General features: G+C 45.0%; 1 protein-coding gene across 10 annotated transcripts in view; it reads right to left on the bottom strand.

Annotated features, from left to right (window-relative positions):
• ERI3 (ERI1 exoribonuclease family member 3) overlaps positions 1-17,356 on the bottom strand; it is a 133,631-nt gene that overhangs the window by 86,603 nt on the left and 29,672 nt on the right. For all 10 annotated transcript variants that reach the window (XM_081307257.1, XM_081307256.1, XM_081307259.1 and 7 more), the window contains 3 exons: positions 12,285-12,401; positions 5,923-5,982; positions 1,604-1,695 (listed from right to left, as the gene is read on the bottom strand). In XM_081307257.1, coding sequence (XP_081163383.1) covers positions 1,604-1,695; positions 5,923-5,982; positions 12,285-12,359 — 227 coding nt within the window. In that variant the 5' untranslated portion in view covers positions 12,360-12,401. The remainder of the gene's footprint in view (positions 1-1,603; positions 1,696-5,922; positions 5,983-12,284; positions 12,402-17,356) is intronic.

Here is a 17,356-nt window from a genome sequence, read left to right as displayed (position 1 = left end):
CCAGCTTCAAGGGCTCAGAGCTACTCAGCACACCACCAACAAGAACAAGTCTTCCCTTCCACCTCTTCTCCATGACTTCTCTGATTCATATCTGCTTCAATCCCAGCCTGTGTAATCCTTCTGATGAGTGCCATGTAGAAGAGTGGAGACCCCTGGAGCACATATACAGATGTGCACTCACTGTGTACACACACCCTAAAGTGTTTGGCAGGTGAAATGTGTGTGTGTGCTGATGTGTTCTAGGGTTTGTTCTTCCTCCTGACCCCACTGTAGAGTTGGGGTTCAATACAGGCATGACACCCACCAGGGTGCATAACTCGACCTCAATTTCCAGTGTCCAAAAGGACCTTGGTGAGAAAAGGTGCTGTTTTAGTAGAAAATGTCACACCAGAGCCATTACTGCCCACCCCCCACCAATACCCACCTTAGGCTCAAGAGTGCTCTCTCTCTCGCGCTCTCTCTCTCTCTCTCTCTCTCTCTCTCTCACACACACACACACACACACACAGAATGCTTGCTGCTGTCTTCAGTGACAAAGAACATAGAGATATCGATTCTATCAATCCTCAGCAAACAGTGCCCCCACCACCTCCACCCCTCCGTTAGTTCCCTGGGGGCTGTCTGAAGCCAGGTATCCATGAGGACAGACAAGATGCAGAAGTGTCAACCCAGCAAAGAAACCAGTTGTCATCTGTAACTGGGGCATGATCAGGAGACAAAGGAGAAAAAGCAGTGGCGACAAAAGAGAAAAGAGGAGGCTGGTGACATGGGCAGCTTCCTAGAAGCAGCTCTCTCTTATCTGACCACGAGGCTCTCAATTAGATCACCGGGGTCTTACATGGAAGATAAAAGGGTGGCATAGTGTAATAGTTAAGGACAAGGACACTGGAGATAAGTTGACTGGGTTTGAATCCTGGCTCTGTGTATCCTTGGCAAGTTACTTAACCTCTCTGTGCTTAATGTTCTCAGTTATAAAACAGAAATAAGAATAGTGCCTACTTTATAGAATTGGTAAATGCATTATTACTTCTAGAACTCTCAGAATAGTAAATATATGTATTTGGTTAAATATTTTTTTCAAGAACCTCTTTTTGCATGTTTGTAGTATTAGGGATTGAACGCAGGGCCTGCATATGCTAGGCAAGCACACTACCACTGAGCTACATCCCTAGTCCTTTTGATTTTACTTTGACACAGGGTCTCACTAAGTTGTTGAGGCTGGTCTTGAACTTATGATCCTCCTGCCTTGGTAGCTAGGATTACAGATGCTTACTACCATGCCAGGCAACACCCTCTTTTAACACCTTCCTTCGAGAGATCATATGCAGCCCAGCAATTAGTAGGGATGTCATGAGGAATGAATCTTGGCAAAGGCAGGAAGGTCCCAACAACAGCAGTCTAGGCAGGGCCCTCAACTCAATCTCACCCTGCTCCAGAAAGGTGGAAGGCAGGACTCCCAGCCCTCCTTCATCCCTGGTAGCCCCAAAGACCCAGGCATCCCTGCCCAGGCTGCCTGCAGGCTTAAACACATGTGCCTCTGAAAGGTAAGCCTGATCCCACAGAGTCCAAGCCCTGGCAGCAAAGGAGCCCTTCTCGTACTCACATGACTTTTAAGTCCCAGTCTCCACAGGTGACAAAAATTGACTTGACGTTTGGATCTAAGAGACCTTCCTTCGCCATCCACTCATGGACCCTCTGAAAAGTACACAAAAACAGATGAGATTTTCCTTTATTCCCTCCCCACCCCCCGAGTCTATGAAGAGTCACAACAATGAAACACAGATAAGCTGCTTGTAATCAGAGCAGGAGAAAATCGTAATCTTATTCGCTTTAGCTCAGAACTATGGAGGCACCTGGAGGATGATCCCTTCAGGAAGACCTACAAGCCTAAGTGTGTGGGAGGGCTGGACCCTCCAATTCCCACTGCCTGGCAGTTGGCCCCTAATCCAGCAGGTCAGTCCAACAGCCTGCTCTAACTTAGTTGTTCCTCTCATTGGTCCTCCGACAAAGGCATAGCCCAGCATAGATTATCCTGGGCCATGAGAATAGTCCAGAAGGAGGCCCCAAGCAGGTACTCCAATCCACAGCTTTGTTCATTCACTTATTCATTTCACTCTTCCACCCAATGTTTACTGACCAAATTCATAAATTTGGGGGCTGGGGATTTAGCTCTGTTGGTAGAGTGCTTGCACAAGGCTATGGGTTCAATCCCCAGCATCTCTCTCTCTCTCTCTCTCTCTCTCTCTCTCTCTCTCTCTCTCTCTCTCTCTCACACACACACACACACACACACACACACACCAAAAAACAAAACAAAAAAACCCCAAATTTATGAATTTGGTAATTTTTCAAATGAATGTGAAAAAAATTTCATCTTCAAAGGAGGCTCTTTTGCTGGGCTGAAGCCCCATCCTGGCATCTGGGTAGCACTGCCTATTCCTATTGCTAAAAGCTCATAAATCAACCATGTCTTTCTCCTTTTCCCAGTTGAGGATTCAAATTTAGCAGAATATTTTGAAGGCTAGCTCAAATCCTACACAAGGGAAGAAACTGTTCCTAAACATACTTTACATTTTTCTTTCCCTCTGAATGATTTTACTGTTTGCACTCACACTGGAAGTACAAATACTAAAATCAGTATATAACGAGAGAATTATCATGAAGAATTCATGAAGCACTGCCTATTTTTTAGAAGATCCTAGGCATGAGGAGGGAGTGCAGCAGATCACACCACTGCTTCTATGCACACAGGGGGATTATTTTTTAAGACTGTATCATATAGTTGTTAAAAATGCAGGATTAAAAGTCAGACACATCTGGGTTCCAACCGTTGGCTCTTCCATATCCTGGCTGTGTCACTGATGGGCAGTCATTTAAAAGTCATTTAACCCCTCTGAACCTCAGTTTCCTTCATCTATAAAACAGGGTAGAATGACTAACCTTACAGAGTTGTTCTGAGAATTAAGTTGGATAATGTGTTAAGGGCCTAGCACAAAATAGGACAGTAGGCCGAGAAGGGGAGAATGGCAGATCATCATGAAACAATACAACAGATACAGCAATGGAGAAGTGACCAAAGTGCTAGAGGACCAGGAGGAGGAAATGGCTACTACTGCAGAAGCAAAGATATAGGCATAATAATTTTGTATTTGAGAGGCATTATTTGTTTCATGTCTGTCTTCCCTACCAGACTAAGCACCATAAATGCAGAGGCACTCACTGACTTAACTGTTCACTGACCCTAATCCAGCACAGTGTCTATTCAAAAGATATTTCCTGGACTAAAACACAAGCAGGTACAAGTTTAGTTGTGCGTGAAATCCACAGGAGGGATAAGAATGAGGCTGGGGGACTAGTTAGGCCAGACTGCAAAAAGCCTTGGGTGACAACCAGGTAATGGAAAACCCATGGGTACCTTTAAGTAAGATTACTTCTAGGAGGTGTATGCTGACTCCACAAACACCCCTGAGATACTGGAGGTGTGGCCCATGCCAAAGAAGTCCTTGAGCAAGGCCAAAGATCCTATTTAGTTTCATGGCTGTAGCAGGACGACACCCAGAATGTCAGAGCTGCTCCCTAGTGTCAGACTATATAGACCATGTCATCTCTAAACTCTCTTCATAGTCTGTATGCCAGAGAAAACTCCTCAGCAGTGTGTCTAGGCCTTCTGAATAATCATCTCCCCAGTCATCAGCCCAACCCCCTGCATACATACACATGTACCTGTGGACACACCAGTACATCCTTTCCCTGGGGCTACCTAAAGAAAATAAGGCAGACTTTCCACAGGAAAACAGGTAAGGTGAACCTGCTGGACTACATTCCCAAGGTAGGTGTCCCATGTGCTACAAGGGCTCCCAATGCCCCAACTCCTACACAGCAGGATAGAACAGGACTGTCGGGAGGCCATGCCTACCAAGACCACCATGAGACAGAAGCCCTTAATACTCACTTATGCTGCACTTAGTGAGCACCTTTTGTATAAGTCCAAAGAAGTAATACTACATTTGGAATCAGGCCTGTCCTTCTTGCCTGCTATGCCTGAATGAAAAAAGGATTAGAGGAACCACCAAGACAACCCCAATCAGCTGGCTCTGGCTTCTCAGTTACTGACAGCCTGGTAGGGCCTAGCCTGAGCTCCACTTAGAATAAACAAGCCAGGCAAGCCTCTTGCTGGCTGCCTGCTCAGGACATTGGTTGGGACAAGAAATTAGCTTTAGCTCTATAACCGACTCAGGGTTAATGGGACCCATCTAGTTTCTTTGTCCTGCCAGAAACTTTCTATTCAAGTTGATGCCAGGAATCTTCCCTTCTCACCCACAAAGTATGCTGAAGTGTCAGAAAAATAGCTTTCTGGGCAAGACTGAGAAATCCTCTAAGCACCCTGCTCTGGGTCTAGCTTGGGGTTAGCAGAGGGTTGCCTTCTGAAGACTACATCTCCCCATCAACTGGGGGCATGGATAAAACACCCTGCATCTCAACAGCCCTGGTTTGGTGCTGGCTCACAGCAAGCATTCTCCTGACAGAATCCCAGCCACAGACATTCCTAGGAAAAGCTGTCTGGCCTGGCCTCCCACAGGGGCCAGGCCCTGACTGGAGATGCTGCTGGCTAGGACACAGGGAAGGATTGGCCTCTTTCTCCTTGAGTCTGGTCTTAAAAGGGAGTGGCCCATGCTGAGGAGCTCCCTCAGTTACAGCAGTGGATCTCCCCTCAAAATTAAATAAAATAAAATAAGTCAATGGGGTCAGAACGCTTCCCAGAGTACCTTCTCCCAATCTACTGCAGGTGCCCAAACCCTGACCCAATCAGAGGACAAGAGTACAAGCCACCACTGAGAGGAGCCTAAACCTTCCTCTTGGAGCCTGTTGCATCCTGAGGAGCCCCAGGAAATTCTCTCTTCCCATGGGACAGGATTCTCTGCTAATGGGAGGAATCTGGTGCCCCTGCCCTGCCACTACCCTACTTCCTCAAGGCTGTCCACCTCCCAGGCAGATATGCCCTGCTAGTTTGCTATGCCTCCAAATATGTGGCTTCTTCCCAAGCATTGATTATGTCCGAGCTTTGGGTTTATTGGTCTTAAAAATGAATAAAGCACCTAATGAGACCCACAGGCCTTTTCTCCTCTCCCCTCCCCCTAGAAACTTCTCCCCCTCAGAAAACCCGGAGACAGGAGGAGGGGATAGGCAACCTAAGACCAAACACCACCCTTCCTTATTCCCTTGGGCTAGGGTACAAAAAACAGTGTTTTAACCTTTTCCAGCTCCCTGAGGAAAATATCCTTAGAAGTGTGGTCTCTGCCAAGGGTTCTAAAGTCTTTAATTTGATTTCCTCACATAAGCAATTGTTGTAATTATTCTGATTAGGAATCATTACCCCGCGCAGCCTCTGCACCCCTGACAGGCACAAGGCATCCAGCAGCAAGCTGCAGTGGGGTAGGCGGGCCCAGCCGCAGCTCCTGGAGGAGCTGACAGCAAACAAAAGCCATCGATGGGGAGTTCTGGGTGAGTTAATGAAGTGCTCACATGCCACAAGAAGCCAACACTAAAGCTAAACAAAAACACCTCTAGTCCCAGGGGCTAGTTCCCCAGTGACACAGCTCAGCTCCCCTATGCGCCTGCCTGGGTGCAGTGCAGGATGCCCCAGAGCCACCAGGGCAGGGCCAGAGGACAGGCAGGGTGGGGGCCCTTCTCCTGACTCCTGGCAGCACTCGGACATCTTGTCAGTAACCCTGACGGGAACAGCTGGAGATGACAGATCAATGGTTCAATACTCTCAACAGCATGTCACTGATGTGACAGCAAATGTTATTCTAATCAAGCCATAATCATAGTCAAATTACACGGCTACATTCTCAGGAGGGGAGGGAGAGAAAGGAAGCAAGAAGGGGTCAGAGGTCAGGAATTAAAGGTCATTCAACCTACCTCCAGCACTTGCTCCAGGCTTGGCTGACCATCCACCATGGCTTGAATAATCCCGGTGAGCTGAAAAGAAAGAGAAACAGCCTTTGGGTGGAAAACCAGGACACAGACTCAAAGTTGGACCAGCTCCTTCCCTTTCTTTCTCCTTCTATTGTAAAGGTCTCCGACCCTGCACTGTCTCCAGCTCAGAATCCACTAGGAGCCTTAAAAATAAAAAGTCCCAGGACACTGGGTAAGCTTTCCCCACAAGATGGGGGCACACAAACATATTCTAAACACAGGGTGTATCTCGTACCCATTTCAGCTTTCATTTTGGAAAAAAAAAAAAAAAAAAAGATTTTAAATTTCTATTGTATTCAAAAGGCTCAATAACTTCCCCCAAAATACAGCCTGAAGTAAATTCAACTCCAAGCTTCACAGAAGTTCCTGTAAAACTTGGGGGGTACTAGCACAGGATAGGCACAATTGGTTTCAAGTCCCCCTCCTCTGAGCCTCCATGTCCAGAACTCACCCCTGCCACACTCTCCATCATACCAGTGAAGCCCCACAGGCATCTACCCTTCACCCTGCACACCTGGGTCCTCAATACTGACGAGCCAAAGAGAAAAGAGGCGCCTATAACCAATGAGGAAACTAAAACCAAAAGCCTGATGTACAGAATCTGGCCTAGAAAATATCTGGCTCACAGGCCCCTGCTCCTCCTAGGTCAAACAAGCTTCTTCTACTTTGTTTTGTTTTGTTTTTAAGTAAAAATATCCCTCACGCACAGACTAGGGAGAGACTGCCTATAAGAATCTGAGGCATGAGGACCCCTCTCCTGGACATTGGTTAGAAATCAGCCAAAAATCATGGGCCCAACGTGCCCCTGGCTACTTCCAGAAAGAGTAGTATCTCAGGCTTACTTGAATAACTTTTTTTTTTCCAATGGGGGAAGGGGTTTAAAACTCCAATTAAACTTTAATTTCATTTAATGAATTCAAAATACCCAACTCATAGAAACCACCAGCTCTAAGAGGGAAGGTTATTTTCTCATAGTGACTTACATGGAATGGTAATACACACCTTTTAGGGAAGAAATTTTCATTTTAAGAATGCTGAGTTCCTCTAGGTGGGATTCTGTAGTTCATCAAGTCATTATTAGGTGGTATTTTAAGGAAGTGTAAGGACACAGCCACTCTATTTTATATTCCAGAAACTGTTTTTATATTAATCTGTATTTTAATTGGGTAACAGCTGCTGCCTACAGACTTCCCATGGTCTAAAAGGAAAATAAATTAGAAAGATTAACTACGCTGTTGTTTCACAAGGCTTTAACCCACAGCATGCCCACCCGGCTGCACCTCCACACCCTTTCCTTGCTTGGGAGAGCAAAGAACTGCCCAGCAGAGGGAGGGCCTGAGTCAAGGAAAAGAAAAGACAGGTCTTCAGAGAACTGTGGGGGGCAGGGAAGGCGGCCCTGGGTCAGCCACTTTAATCTTGGGAGTACAAAGGACTTTTCCTTTTATTTTGCCAATAACTATTCCCCAAGTACCTACTATGTGCTAGGCCCTATCCTAGGAATCAGGGATCTAGCAGTGAAGAAAACATAACCCTTCCTTAGGGGAATCTGCATTCTTCTTGGTGCCTCCTCTTCCACCCAGTGGTACCCTAAGCCTGTCCACCTTCCAGAGCTACACAGTAAGCAGGCAGGTCCTATTTTGTCTCAGGCGTGTAGGGGCCAAAGAGAATCAGGAGTAGGCCTGATCTCAACTCCAGGTCCACTCTCCAGATTAGTAAATGACACCCAGGCACCATCGTTGCCAGTTCTGACCCAACTTCTCTCCTGCCAAATTCTTCCATGGCCTTGGCTGGGACTTTGGAATGTTCTTGGCACCACTTCCATTGGCTCCCTGTGTGAGTGAGAATTGAAGCCCTTCAAGGTACAGCTCATCTGAGTTACCCTTGGTGGGAGCCAAGAGGAGTGACTCTGACCTTGCCCCAGGAAATTCGGACTAGACACAAGGCTGACATTTGCACCCAGAGCTTTCTCAGAAGTGGGAGTAGCTGTGAACCTTCTTTTCCATGACCCTCCTTTGCAGACAGGACTAAGGTCCCCACCCATGTACCCCACAAGTACCTGCCCTGGACTTCAGGAAAATTATAGATGGGTAAGAAACTCACTATACCAAAAAGGAAAACTGGGGATCTACTCAGATGTCCTGTTCCAAGATTCCTCACTATAGACAAGGCCCACCTCTTCTCATCTTGGGCTGGGGGAGGGCTCTGGCATCCTGGGGTTTCACGAACTCTACTCCCATGATCAGTAATCCCAGCCTAGGAGAAGCCTGGTGAGGTCAGCTTCTCTCTGCCCATGCTTCCCATAGAATAAGCATTTTCACTGTGACGCAGCCAGGCATGCTCACAGCTGAGTTCCTAAAGGATCTGAACTTGACCCTCAGAAACACAGGGGCTTATATACTGGTTCAATCAGACATAGTCTTCTAGGAGAAGGCCTAATGCCCCATTGCTTATCTGTCAGGAGCAGATTCTCAAGGTAAGGAAAGGCCTTGGGAGGGAATGAAACACAGCTCATCCTATCTCTGTCAGTGCTGCAAAGGCACTGGATGTAGAAGAGGTAAAATTAAGAGAATTAGTCCCCTACTTAATACTGACAAACTGTAACACTTATATAAGAAACTGTGGGAGCTGCGGCTGTGGCTCAGTGGTACAGCACTTGCCTAGCACGTGTGAGGCACTGGGTACAATCCTCAGCACCACATAAAAATAAATAAATAAATATCTTGTGTCTATCTACAACTAAAAAAAAATTATGTTAAAAAAAAAACTGTGAGGGAGAGAGACAATTTTATAAAATAAATATTGGGCAGTTCTATCTTAGGCCTAACTTAAATCCTTCCTGCTGCAGTTTAAGCCCATTCCTACTTAGGTTAATATATGTTTGTAATAAGCTTTCACATCCTCACAATGAAAGGTACTAGAGCAAAGCCAAGTATTATTAAGCTGAGAACCAGGGCTCACAGGCTAAACAGAGCTCAGAGACCTTAACCACTTAAAGCAGGAGAGGTGAGAGAAAGAATTAATGTGTGTTCTGTGGCTCCTTTCACTGAGGGATTACAGATTAACTCCCACTTCCCCAGACTCGGAAACCACAAGCGAGGGGCTTTTGACCCTGACTGATAACATGGCTGGTTACTGAGATCCCCTACCCACACAAGGGCTTTGTCTAGGGATGATCTGGCTTCTTCTTAAATACTAGCAACTACAGGAAGCAGCCCAGGAAACTCGCTGCCAATAGCATGTCAGCATCCAGTGCTTTCTCCTTTCACAGTTTATCTCCAACACAATCGTATTCTGACACCAAGACAGTTTGTTGATTACATAAGCACTTGTCTCTGGTGTACAATCTGATAATAAAACCCACTCTTTCTCCTCAGACAAAGAGACCAATAAATCTCACCCTTTTTAAGTACAGGTGCAAGACAAAAGCCCTTCACTGGCATTTAGCAAAATGAGTATTTTTCTAGTTTTTCATGCAACAACAACAACAACAAAGACTGCACATGGTCAAGGACTATGAAGCAGCTCAGCTGCTAGCGACAGAGACGTGCTGATGTGCTGGAGCAGATCCTCAAGGTAAGGAAAGGCCTTGGGAGGGAATGAAACACAGCTCATCCTATCTCTGTCAGAACCGGGTCTCCAGGCAGACTACCAATTGGAACTAAGAAAGGATCTCAAGAAGGCTTACACGGAGCCTCAGAAGTAAGAGTGTCTGTATGTGGGCTAAGCACCCAAGGGAGAATTCTTTTTCCTGTTGTCTCTCTTCACACAAGATTGTGTTCACCTGTGTACTTGCCACATGCATGTGTGCACACGTGTATGTACACACATGCACAAGCTCAGGTTCATAAGAACTTGTTGTGCACAAGAGAAAATCCCACCAGAATAGCAGCTTGGATACCATCTGAAAGGGCTTGGGGTTGTTATACTTCCTAATAAAAAATTACCTCTACCCCTTCCCATAAAGGCAGCTACTGCCAGGGTGGGTGAAATTCCAGAACAGCCTCCATCCTATGTCTATGCTTCTCTCTGTAATACAGCTCTACCTGGTATGAAGACAAAGCGATATTTAGATAATCTGAAGTTTTCCAAAAAGACTTTACTTACTCAAAAGAGCAAGTCAGGAGTACAGTTGCTTTTGGGAGAGATGGGAACAACTCCTTGACAACATCTGTCTATCTACAGAAGACACTTCAAGTGTTGTCTATTCAATATCAGACCCTAATGATGAGGTAGAGATGAATCAGGTCTAGTTCTGTCCTCAAGGAACTCACAGTCTAGTGGGGAGACAGATAGTTAAAAGTATAATGTGTCTGATCAGCGCAAAGCTGGGGCAAGCACAACCCAGGCTGGGATCAGGGAAAGCTTCCCAGGGAAGGTGACCGTTAACAGACTTCTAGAAGACAACAGGAGGTAGAGGGAGGAGAGCGGCAGTGGTGTACAGGCAGAGGAACCACCACGTGCAAACATGAACTATGGAAGGACAGCCTTTGGGTGAGAGGAGCCAGGTGGGAGATGAAGCAAGGAGATATGAGGCTGGACAACAAAGCAGGGGCCAAGTCATAGAGAGTTTTGAGCTCTGAAGCCCGAGACAAAATGACCCAGTGCCAGCAACACAACCATAGTCTTATTTCACAAACAGGCTTCATAGCAATATCCCAACCATACTCCTACTCCCCCTCAAATTATGCATGTATGTCCTCGGGTGAAACTGTCTAGAAAGAAGAAACATGGCTTTCCTCACATTCTCACAATGCTTCTTCCCCTCCTCCTAACAGCAGCAGCAGCAGCCCTGCTCTGGTGAAAATCTCTCTGGTCCCCATATGTTCTATGAAAAGCTAATTGCCAGGCCCAAAAGATGTGCTTGCGTTAACTACTAACCAGACCTAAGTTTTCCCTAAGTGGCCTATATTGAGCACTCTGGATACTCTGGAACAATGGTGGTAAACAGTCCCAAACAAGCAGTAACCTTTCCAAAACCAGAGTCTGCCTGGAGCCCAAAAGGTATAGGCCTCACACAGAGGATGAAGAATAGGACGAGAAGACTTTAGACTTTTGAGCCAATGGAGGGCTCAGGCTTCCCTCCCTTCCCAAAAGGAAGAGAATTTTCACCATATTAAAATGGAGATTTTTTTTTTTTTTTCAAAAGGAGCCAAAAGGAAACATTAGTTTCTCCTGGAACTTACCTCTGGTGAGTTCCAGGAAAAAGCAGGGAAACCAGGAGATAAAAATAAGGAAAAACCTCAACATCATTACTTAGAACAAAAAGCTTAAGAGACCAGACACCTGCCACGGATGGCAAATTCTGACATCAAGTCCAGGTGACCTTGCACCTTGGCTGTCAATCTATAGGTCAATGAGATGCCCAACTCTATCTATCAAGCAGGCCCCCCTGCAGCCTACTCCACTCCAGAGATGTTTGGGATTACTCAAGAACTTCTCTCTTCCTGTTCCATTCACAGGTAGGACGTAGGTCTCTAAATGAAGGCACACAACCTCTAATACCTCAGTGCCAAACTCCTAAAAGATCCCAGAACATTCACATTTTCCCATCACCTCTGTTACTACATGTATCTGACTCATGATTCCACCGCAGGATGCAAAACATGACATGTCATAGGGGAAAGCATCCACAGAAGGCTTCTCCTCACTGTACTGGAGGTCAGAACTTTCAGGGGCTCCTTCCCTCTGCCAATGGCTCTTCTAAGCTTTCAGCAAACCTCAAAATCTCAGTCAGTCCCAGTTTTATAATCTGTAAAACAGGGTCAGTATAATCTGCTGACAAGGTGGCCAGTACAGTACTAGCCAGGGTAAGGATCTTTCAGCCTTGGCCAGCCTGTCTTCTCTTTCCTTGGTAATAGTGTGTGCTTCCCACAAATTCAACCAATGTTCCATACAGGATCATTTTACAGAAGTATAGAAAGCTAAGAAAACCTGAACATAACATTTCCTTCCAAGTGGCTGAAATCTTCACCTCTTGCCAACTGACCCTAAAGAAAACAGAACTAGAAAGAATCTGTGACCCAGGAATACCATCTCAGACTCCAACTGCCCAGTCGCCAGGAAAAGCAGGAATGATAAGGAAGGGAAAATGTTGGGGAAGCTGGATTAGGTTGTGCTACTGCTCTCCCTAGAATTCCAGGCACAAGTGGAGTCACAACTTTATGAAAAGCTAATTACCAGGCCCAAAAGATGTGCTTGCGTTAACTACTAACCAGACCTAAGTTTTCCCTAAATGGCCTATATTGAGTACTAATAATCCCAAAGTTCTCCCAGCAGCCCTTGCTACTCAACTCCAGGGCCCTTACCTCTGTACAGAAGGGGGTAAGCTGTGGATGAACTACAGGCTGGACATACATGTGAAAGGTGGACTCAATCTCCATGGTCCGGCCATTTAGTTTCAGGATGGGGAACTCGATGATTTCCTGCAATGCCAAAAACACAGAAAAGGAAGTTAAGTTATTTTAATCAACCATTTCAAATGATAACTCTTTAAGAAAGAATGAATGTTTGGGGCTCATGACTCCTTCCAGGCCAATCCCAAGGCTGAACAAGATGGCACCAGCATGGTTATAGTCCTAACCCTCCCACTGCTAGTAGCCTCACAGGCTCCTTGGACTAGACAAATACCTGCTTCCTCCCCATTGTTTCTGGAAAGGGGAAGAAAGACAGTGGTATAATCCACCACAGTTTCTCCAACAGATTCTCTAGCAGAGGCCTGCTCATTTGAGCCCCTAAAAAGAGACCCTCCTTCCTTTTTCCAAGTTTCCTGTCCAGGAATGAGTCTGGATCTCTTGCCATATAGACAATCAGCCATCAGACCAGTTCATAGATTTCCTTGCATGAAGTTTAAACAGAGCTGTGAGTTTCTTTAGTTTTTATGAGGGGGAAAAAAAAGAAAGATAAGTAATAAATAAAGCAAAGCCAAAGGAGATACCAAGAGAAGCAGAAAACTGAAGACAAGTAATAGGAGCTAGTGCCTCCCACCTTTCTTTCAGGCAGTACATGCTCCCCCTCTTATATCCACCCCCAACCGGCCCTCGCCCAATTGCTTAGCCAGCCCTTCCCAGTCCACTGGAACGTAATGGAAGAGAAGGAGGAGGAGTGACAATTTGTTTGGTGTCTCTAAGATTAATTTGTCTCCGTTATTTAATAGAGATGCACAGCATCAAGGTCCTGGTGTGCAAACAGGCTTGCAGAACGCTGGCTGTGCAGCATGCCTCATACATCGCTCCTGGGAAGGGAGGGACACACCAGAGGGGGGAGAGGGCAGGAGAGCACACACGCGCCAGAGAGAAGAGGGAAAACAAGAAGAGAGAATAAAAAAAAATATTGCTTTTTAATATTCAAAAACAGTTTGCAAAATTTAATCAAAGCAGAGGAAAAGCTAACATTTTTACCACTTTGACATTTTTATTAGCGCTTTCATAAATTTTTAAAACATGAATGGAATTAGTTTACAACACACACACACATACACACCAAAAAAACTGCCCTGAAAACATCTGGAAGAGACAAATAGGAAATAATAAAAAAAATAAATAAAAGCAAAATCTTCCAAGTCAAATTAGCATGTGGAAAAGGCCTCCACTGCAGAGAAAAAAGGGGGGCTTTGCTCACTCAGTGGCCCCAACAGTCAGCATCCCTGCCTCTGAACCCCCATTCTAGATGGCACTTTTTCAGTATCTCTGAAATCAAGGTCAATTGGTTCTCTTCAGAGACAGCCTGGGGAAGTGACAGAGGGGCTGATGACACCTGACAGCACTGGGGAAATGGATGGGTGGGAAAACAAAAGGAGAAATAGTCATCTCCTGATGTCCCAGGGAAACCATGTATCCTCCCCTGAAAACATACCCGCTAATAGTGGGCTTATTTTTAAAGCACTGATTTCAATCCAACACATAACAGCAGGACTGAAAAACCAAATCAGGGCAGTCAGATTTCATGCCAGAGAAATTCAAAGGTTCTGGTTGCCTGATCTCTCTGGGCTGATCCCCAAAGATGGGGAAGTTGACAGGAGCTTATTGCCAAGCATAGGAAGGGCAAAATAGCTGCAAGGCGGAGGCAGAGGGGAGACAGAGGAGGAGGCCTGGGATGCTGCTTAAGACTTAGTGATAGCTCTCTCCTCCTAATGCAAAGAGAAAAGAAAACTCATTCCTCAATTCCCTAGGACTTTTGTTCCCCACAAAGCATTACAAAGCAGCCCAGAGAGAAAAGGAGTTTGCTCTGAAAAACAAACGTGAACACACACATACACAACATACACACTGGTCCCCCTGAAAAATAAGATATTTAGATTTCCAAGAGCCAACTCTGAAGTGCATCCCATCTGAGTTGGGCTCATTTGACTCCTGAATTTCCTTCCACAAATTCTTCCCTTCCACTAAGTAGGAGAAACACTTCCCCCAATAGAAAGAGCCCCATAGCCTAGTGAGTTTGGCTACCCTGGTGTCTAAGGAAACAAATACAGCCAGCTCCTCACTAACAATGTTAGCTGGGCCCACAATGAAATTTAACCTGTGACACAACTGTACTTTTCATTTAAACTTTCATTTGAGAGAAGCAGTGTTTGGGGACCTGCAGTTTGTCCTGCTAATAAAGACAAGTGTTGGGACCTTTAAGGATGCCATTCATCTTTGGCTTTTATTAAATTCAATTTTCTTAAGCCCATGATACATTATGAAATTAGGAGTTGACATTCCTCTGGAAACAAAAATATCTATCAAACATAAATAGAAAAAAACTCCTCTATTACCAAGAATTTATGGCTTAAAGTTGATCTCTTTCCACTTTTTTACAAGCACATGGTTTGTTTTAGGTATCTGAAATGCTATTATAGACCTGGAATTTCATTAGTATTTATTATAAAATTGTACATACTCCAGCTCCTGCTCTGACCAGCCCTAAGTCAGCATGCCCAACAGACTCTCTAAAAACTTGGCCTTCGGGTTTCCCCACTGCAGGTTAGTATTCAAACTTCCCTCCTGCTGGCTTCCTTACCTATAGGGAAATGGAGCTGATCGATGTGCTTGAACTCAATGCCACCCTCCCTGAGACAAAAAACAAGCCACCTCAGCTCCATGTGGGGAAAAAGGCATGGACCCCTTTGATGCCTGGACCCACCAACCAGGACACATCAGACTGGGCCTATCATAAACATACCTTTCTGATGTTGCTAGCCCATCAGTCAGGAGTATTCCCCAGTAACAAGAGGGACCTTTCAAGAGCCAGTCTCAAAACATGACTGCAGGAGCCCTTTGGCTGCACAGGAATTGTTAACAATGAGCCTGCACATTGGCATATTCATTTAAGCCACTGAAGATGCAAAAGAAGAGCTCTTGATAAAAAGCCTTCAGAGAAGTCAGAGCAGAAAGGACCTCACTTATGTATTTCTTATCTTCCCATACCATTCAGCAAGTACAGACTTGAAAATACTGGGCCCAACATCCCAATCACGGAAGAGGAGGCCTACCTTGCACCAAACTGAGGTCACTACAGCAAGTGTACCTAAGTCATGCCAAACACTTCCTTGACAGTTTTTAGCTGATAATGATCAGAGACATAATCCCAATACTACAGATTGATAGCATCGTTTCCAACCAAGGATTTGTGAAGATGTGCCCAGGTCCCAGCTTCTAAGTTCAGTTGCTCGGATAATGAAACTATTATCCTTGTCCCTCTCTTTTCCCCACATCCAATTTCATCATTCCCGGAGGAAGAATTCTTTTCAGGAACAGTTGAATACTTGGGCAATGGCAGCACCAGAAAGGAAAAAGGAGCCAGTTTGTATTTACAAGCCCTCTTTCCTGCCCCTAATAACAGCTTCACAATTCCTTATCTTCATATGCCATTTGCACTCAATTAAACTACCTGAGTACCTACTGACATCATGAAGTGTTGGAGTGTGATTTAGAGATAAGACATAGTCTCTGCTTTAGAGAAGTACACGAACTAGTGAATATAAAAGATAAGTGAGCAAATAATGAACAGTACATTGTGATAAATACCTTAGTGGAGGGACATACAAAGTGTTATGCTTTTCTACTTACAAAAGTGTGCTTCCACATACATTTTCTCGTGACATCCACACCATCAGTAGGTCATAAACCAATACTATTTAGCACCTACTATTTACCAAGCAGGGACTAGATGAAAACATAGAGATAAATACAATGAGATGTGGTACCTCTCCCTGAGAAGCTCAAAGTCTGTGAAAAGGATGCAGAGTAGTCAATCTCCAACAATCTCCAGGACATGTGAAAAACAAAAGCATCTTATATCCTTCCATTTACTATGTACTCTGTGGCAGATGCTGTGCTAGGTGCCAAAAGGGAACAACTCACAAGGTGGGAATGGAATCATTACTATCCTTATTTTCATAACTATGGCCCAAAGGAGGTAAGTCACTTACTTATGTCTATATTGCCAGTAAGGGGTGAAGGTGAGATTCCAAATGGGAAGAAGTAGGGCTAGCAAGCTTTCAGAGTCTGATAGGTCAACAAAGTCTGATTATCTTAATATGAAGGGCTACACTCAGTCTTACTGTCTCCTGGAAAGAGAGGCTGTTCTCAAATTATAACAACAATGTATGAGGATTCCCAGGCAGAAAGTTCCAGAGAATTGCCACTGAAAAGTCTCCAACATAGTTGCAGCTGCATGGATGACTCTAGGTTATGAGTTGAGGGAGGGCAAGAACCTTGAGCCTTCAGATTAGATCTATCTGTTCTGGCCCACAATCCTCACTCTCAATGTTGTTGCGCATACATACAAAGAAGCTAACGAGTAGAAGACGGAGGAAGACAGCTTGTTTTTCCAAAGCATAAATTCTTCTCTGCCTGAGCTGATGTTTCCATGATTTTCTAGCTCTAACAGAAAACATTCTGCTTTCAGGGGACCTTCCACAGGTCACAGGGGTGATCTACCTGAGAAGACAAAGATGGCAAGTGGCAGAGCTAGGATTCAATATAGAGATATGTAACACTCTAAAGTCCTTTCTCCTAGATCAACCACTCTCTCATCCCTAAGTGGTTTCTTCCCTCAACTGCTACAAACCACTAAGTTACAGTTTCACCTTTAACCAGCTACCAAGTTTGTCCGCAGCCAAGGGTTTCAGGGAACAGAGGACTTTTGGTGCTAAAATAGGGATAGCTAAGCACCTACAAACTACCTACACCATTAGGTTGTCCAAGGGCAGAGCAAAATATCCAAAATGTTGGTCTGCTGATAGTGGATGGGGAACTGGCTACAACTTGACAATTGAGGAAAAATCCTCAGAATTTCAATTTGTCAAGTATCCGAGGTTTCAAACCTATTGTAACTATTGTCTCTCTCAATAAAATGCCAACTACAAATCCTCTAAAGGGGAGAGAAGACAGAGAAA

Source organism: Spermophilus citellus, assembly GCF_964194105.1.
Source record: "Spermophilus citellus genome assembly, chromosome: 9".
Taxonomy (NCBI): domain Eukaryota; kingdom Metazoa; phylum Chordata; class Mammalia; order Rodentia; family Sciuridae; genus Spermophilus; species Spermophilus citellus.
The sequence above is the reverse complement of the archived record's forward strand: the minus strand, read 5'-3'. Positions and strand labels throughout refer to the sequence as shown.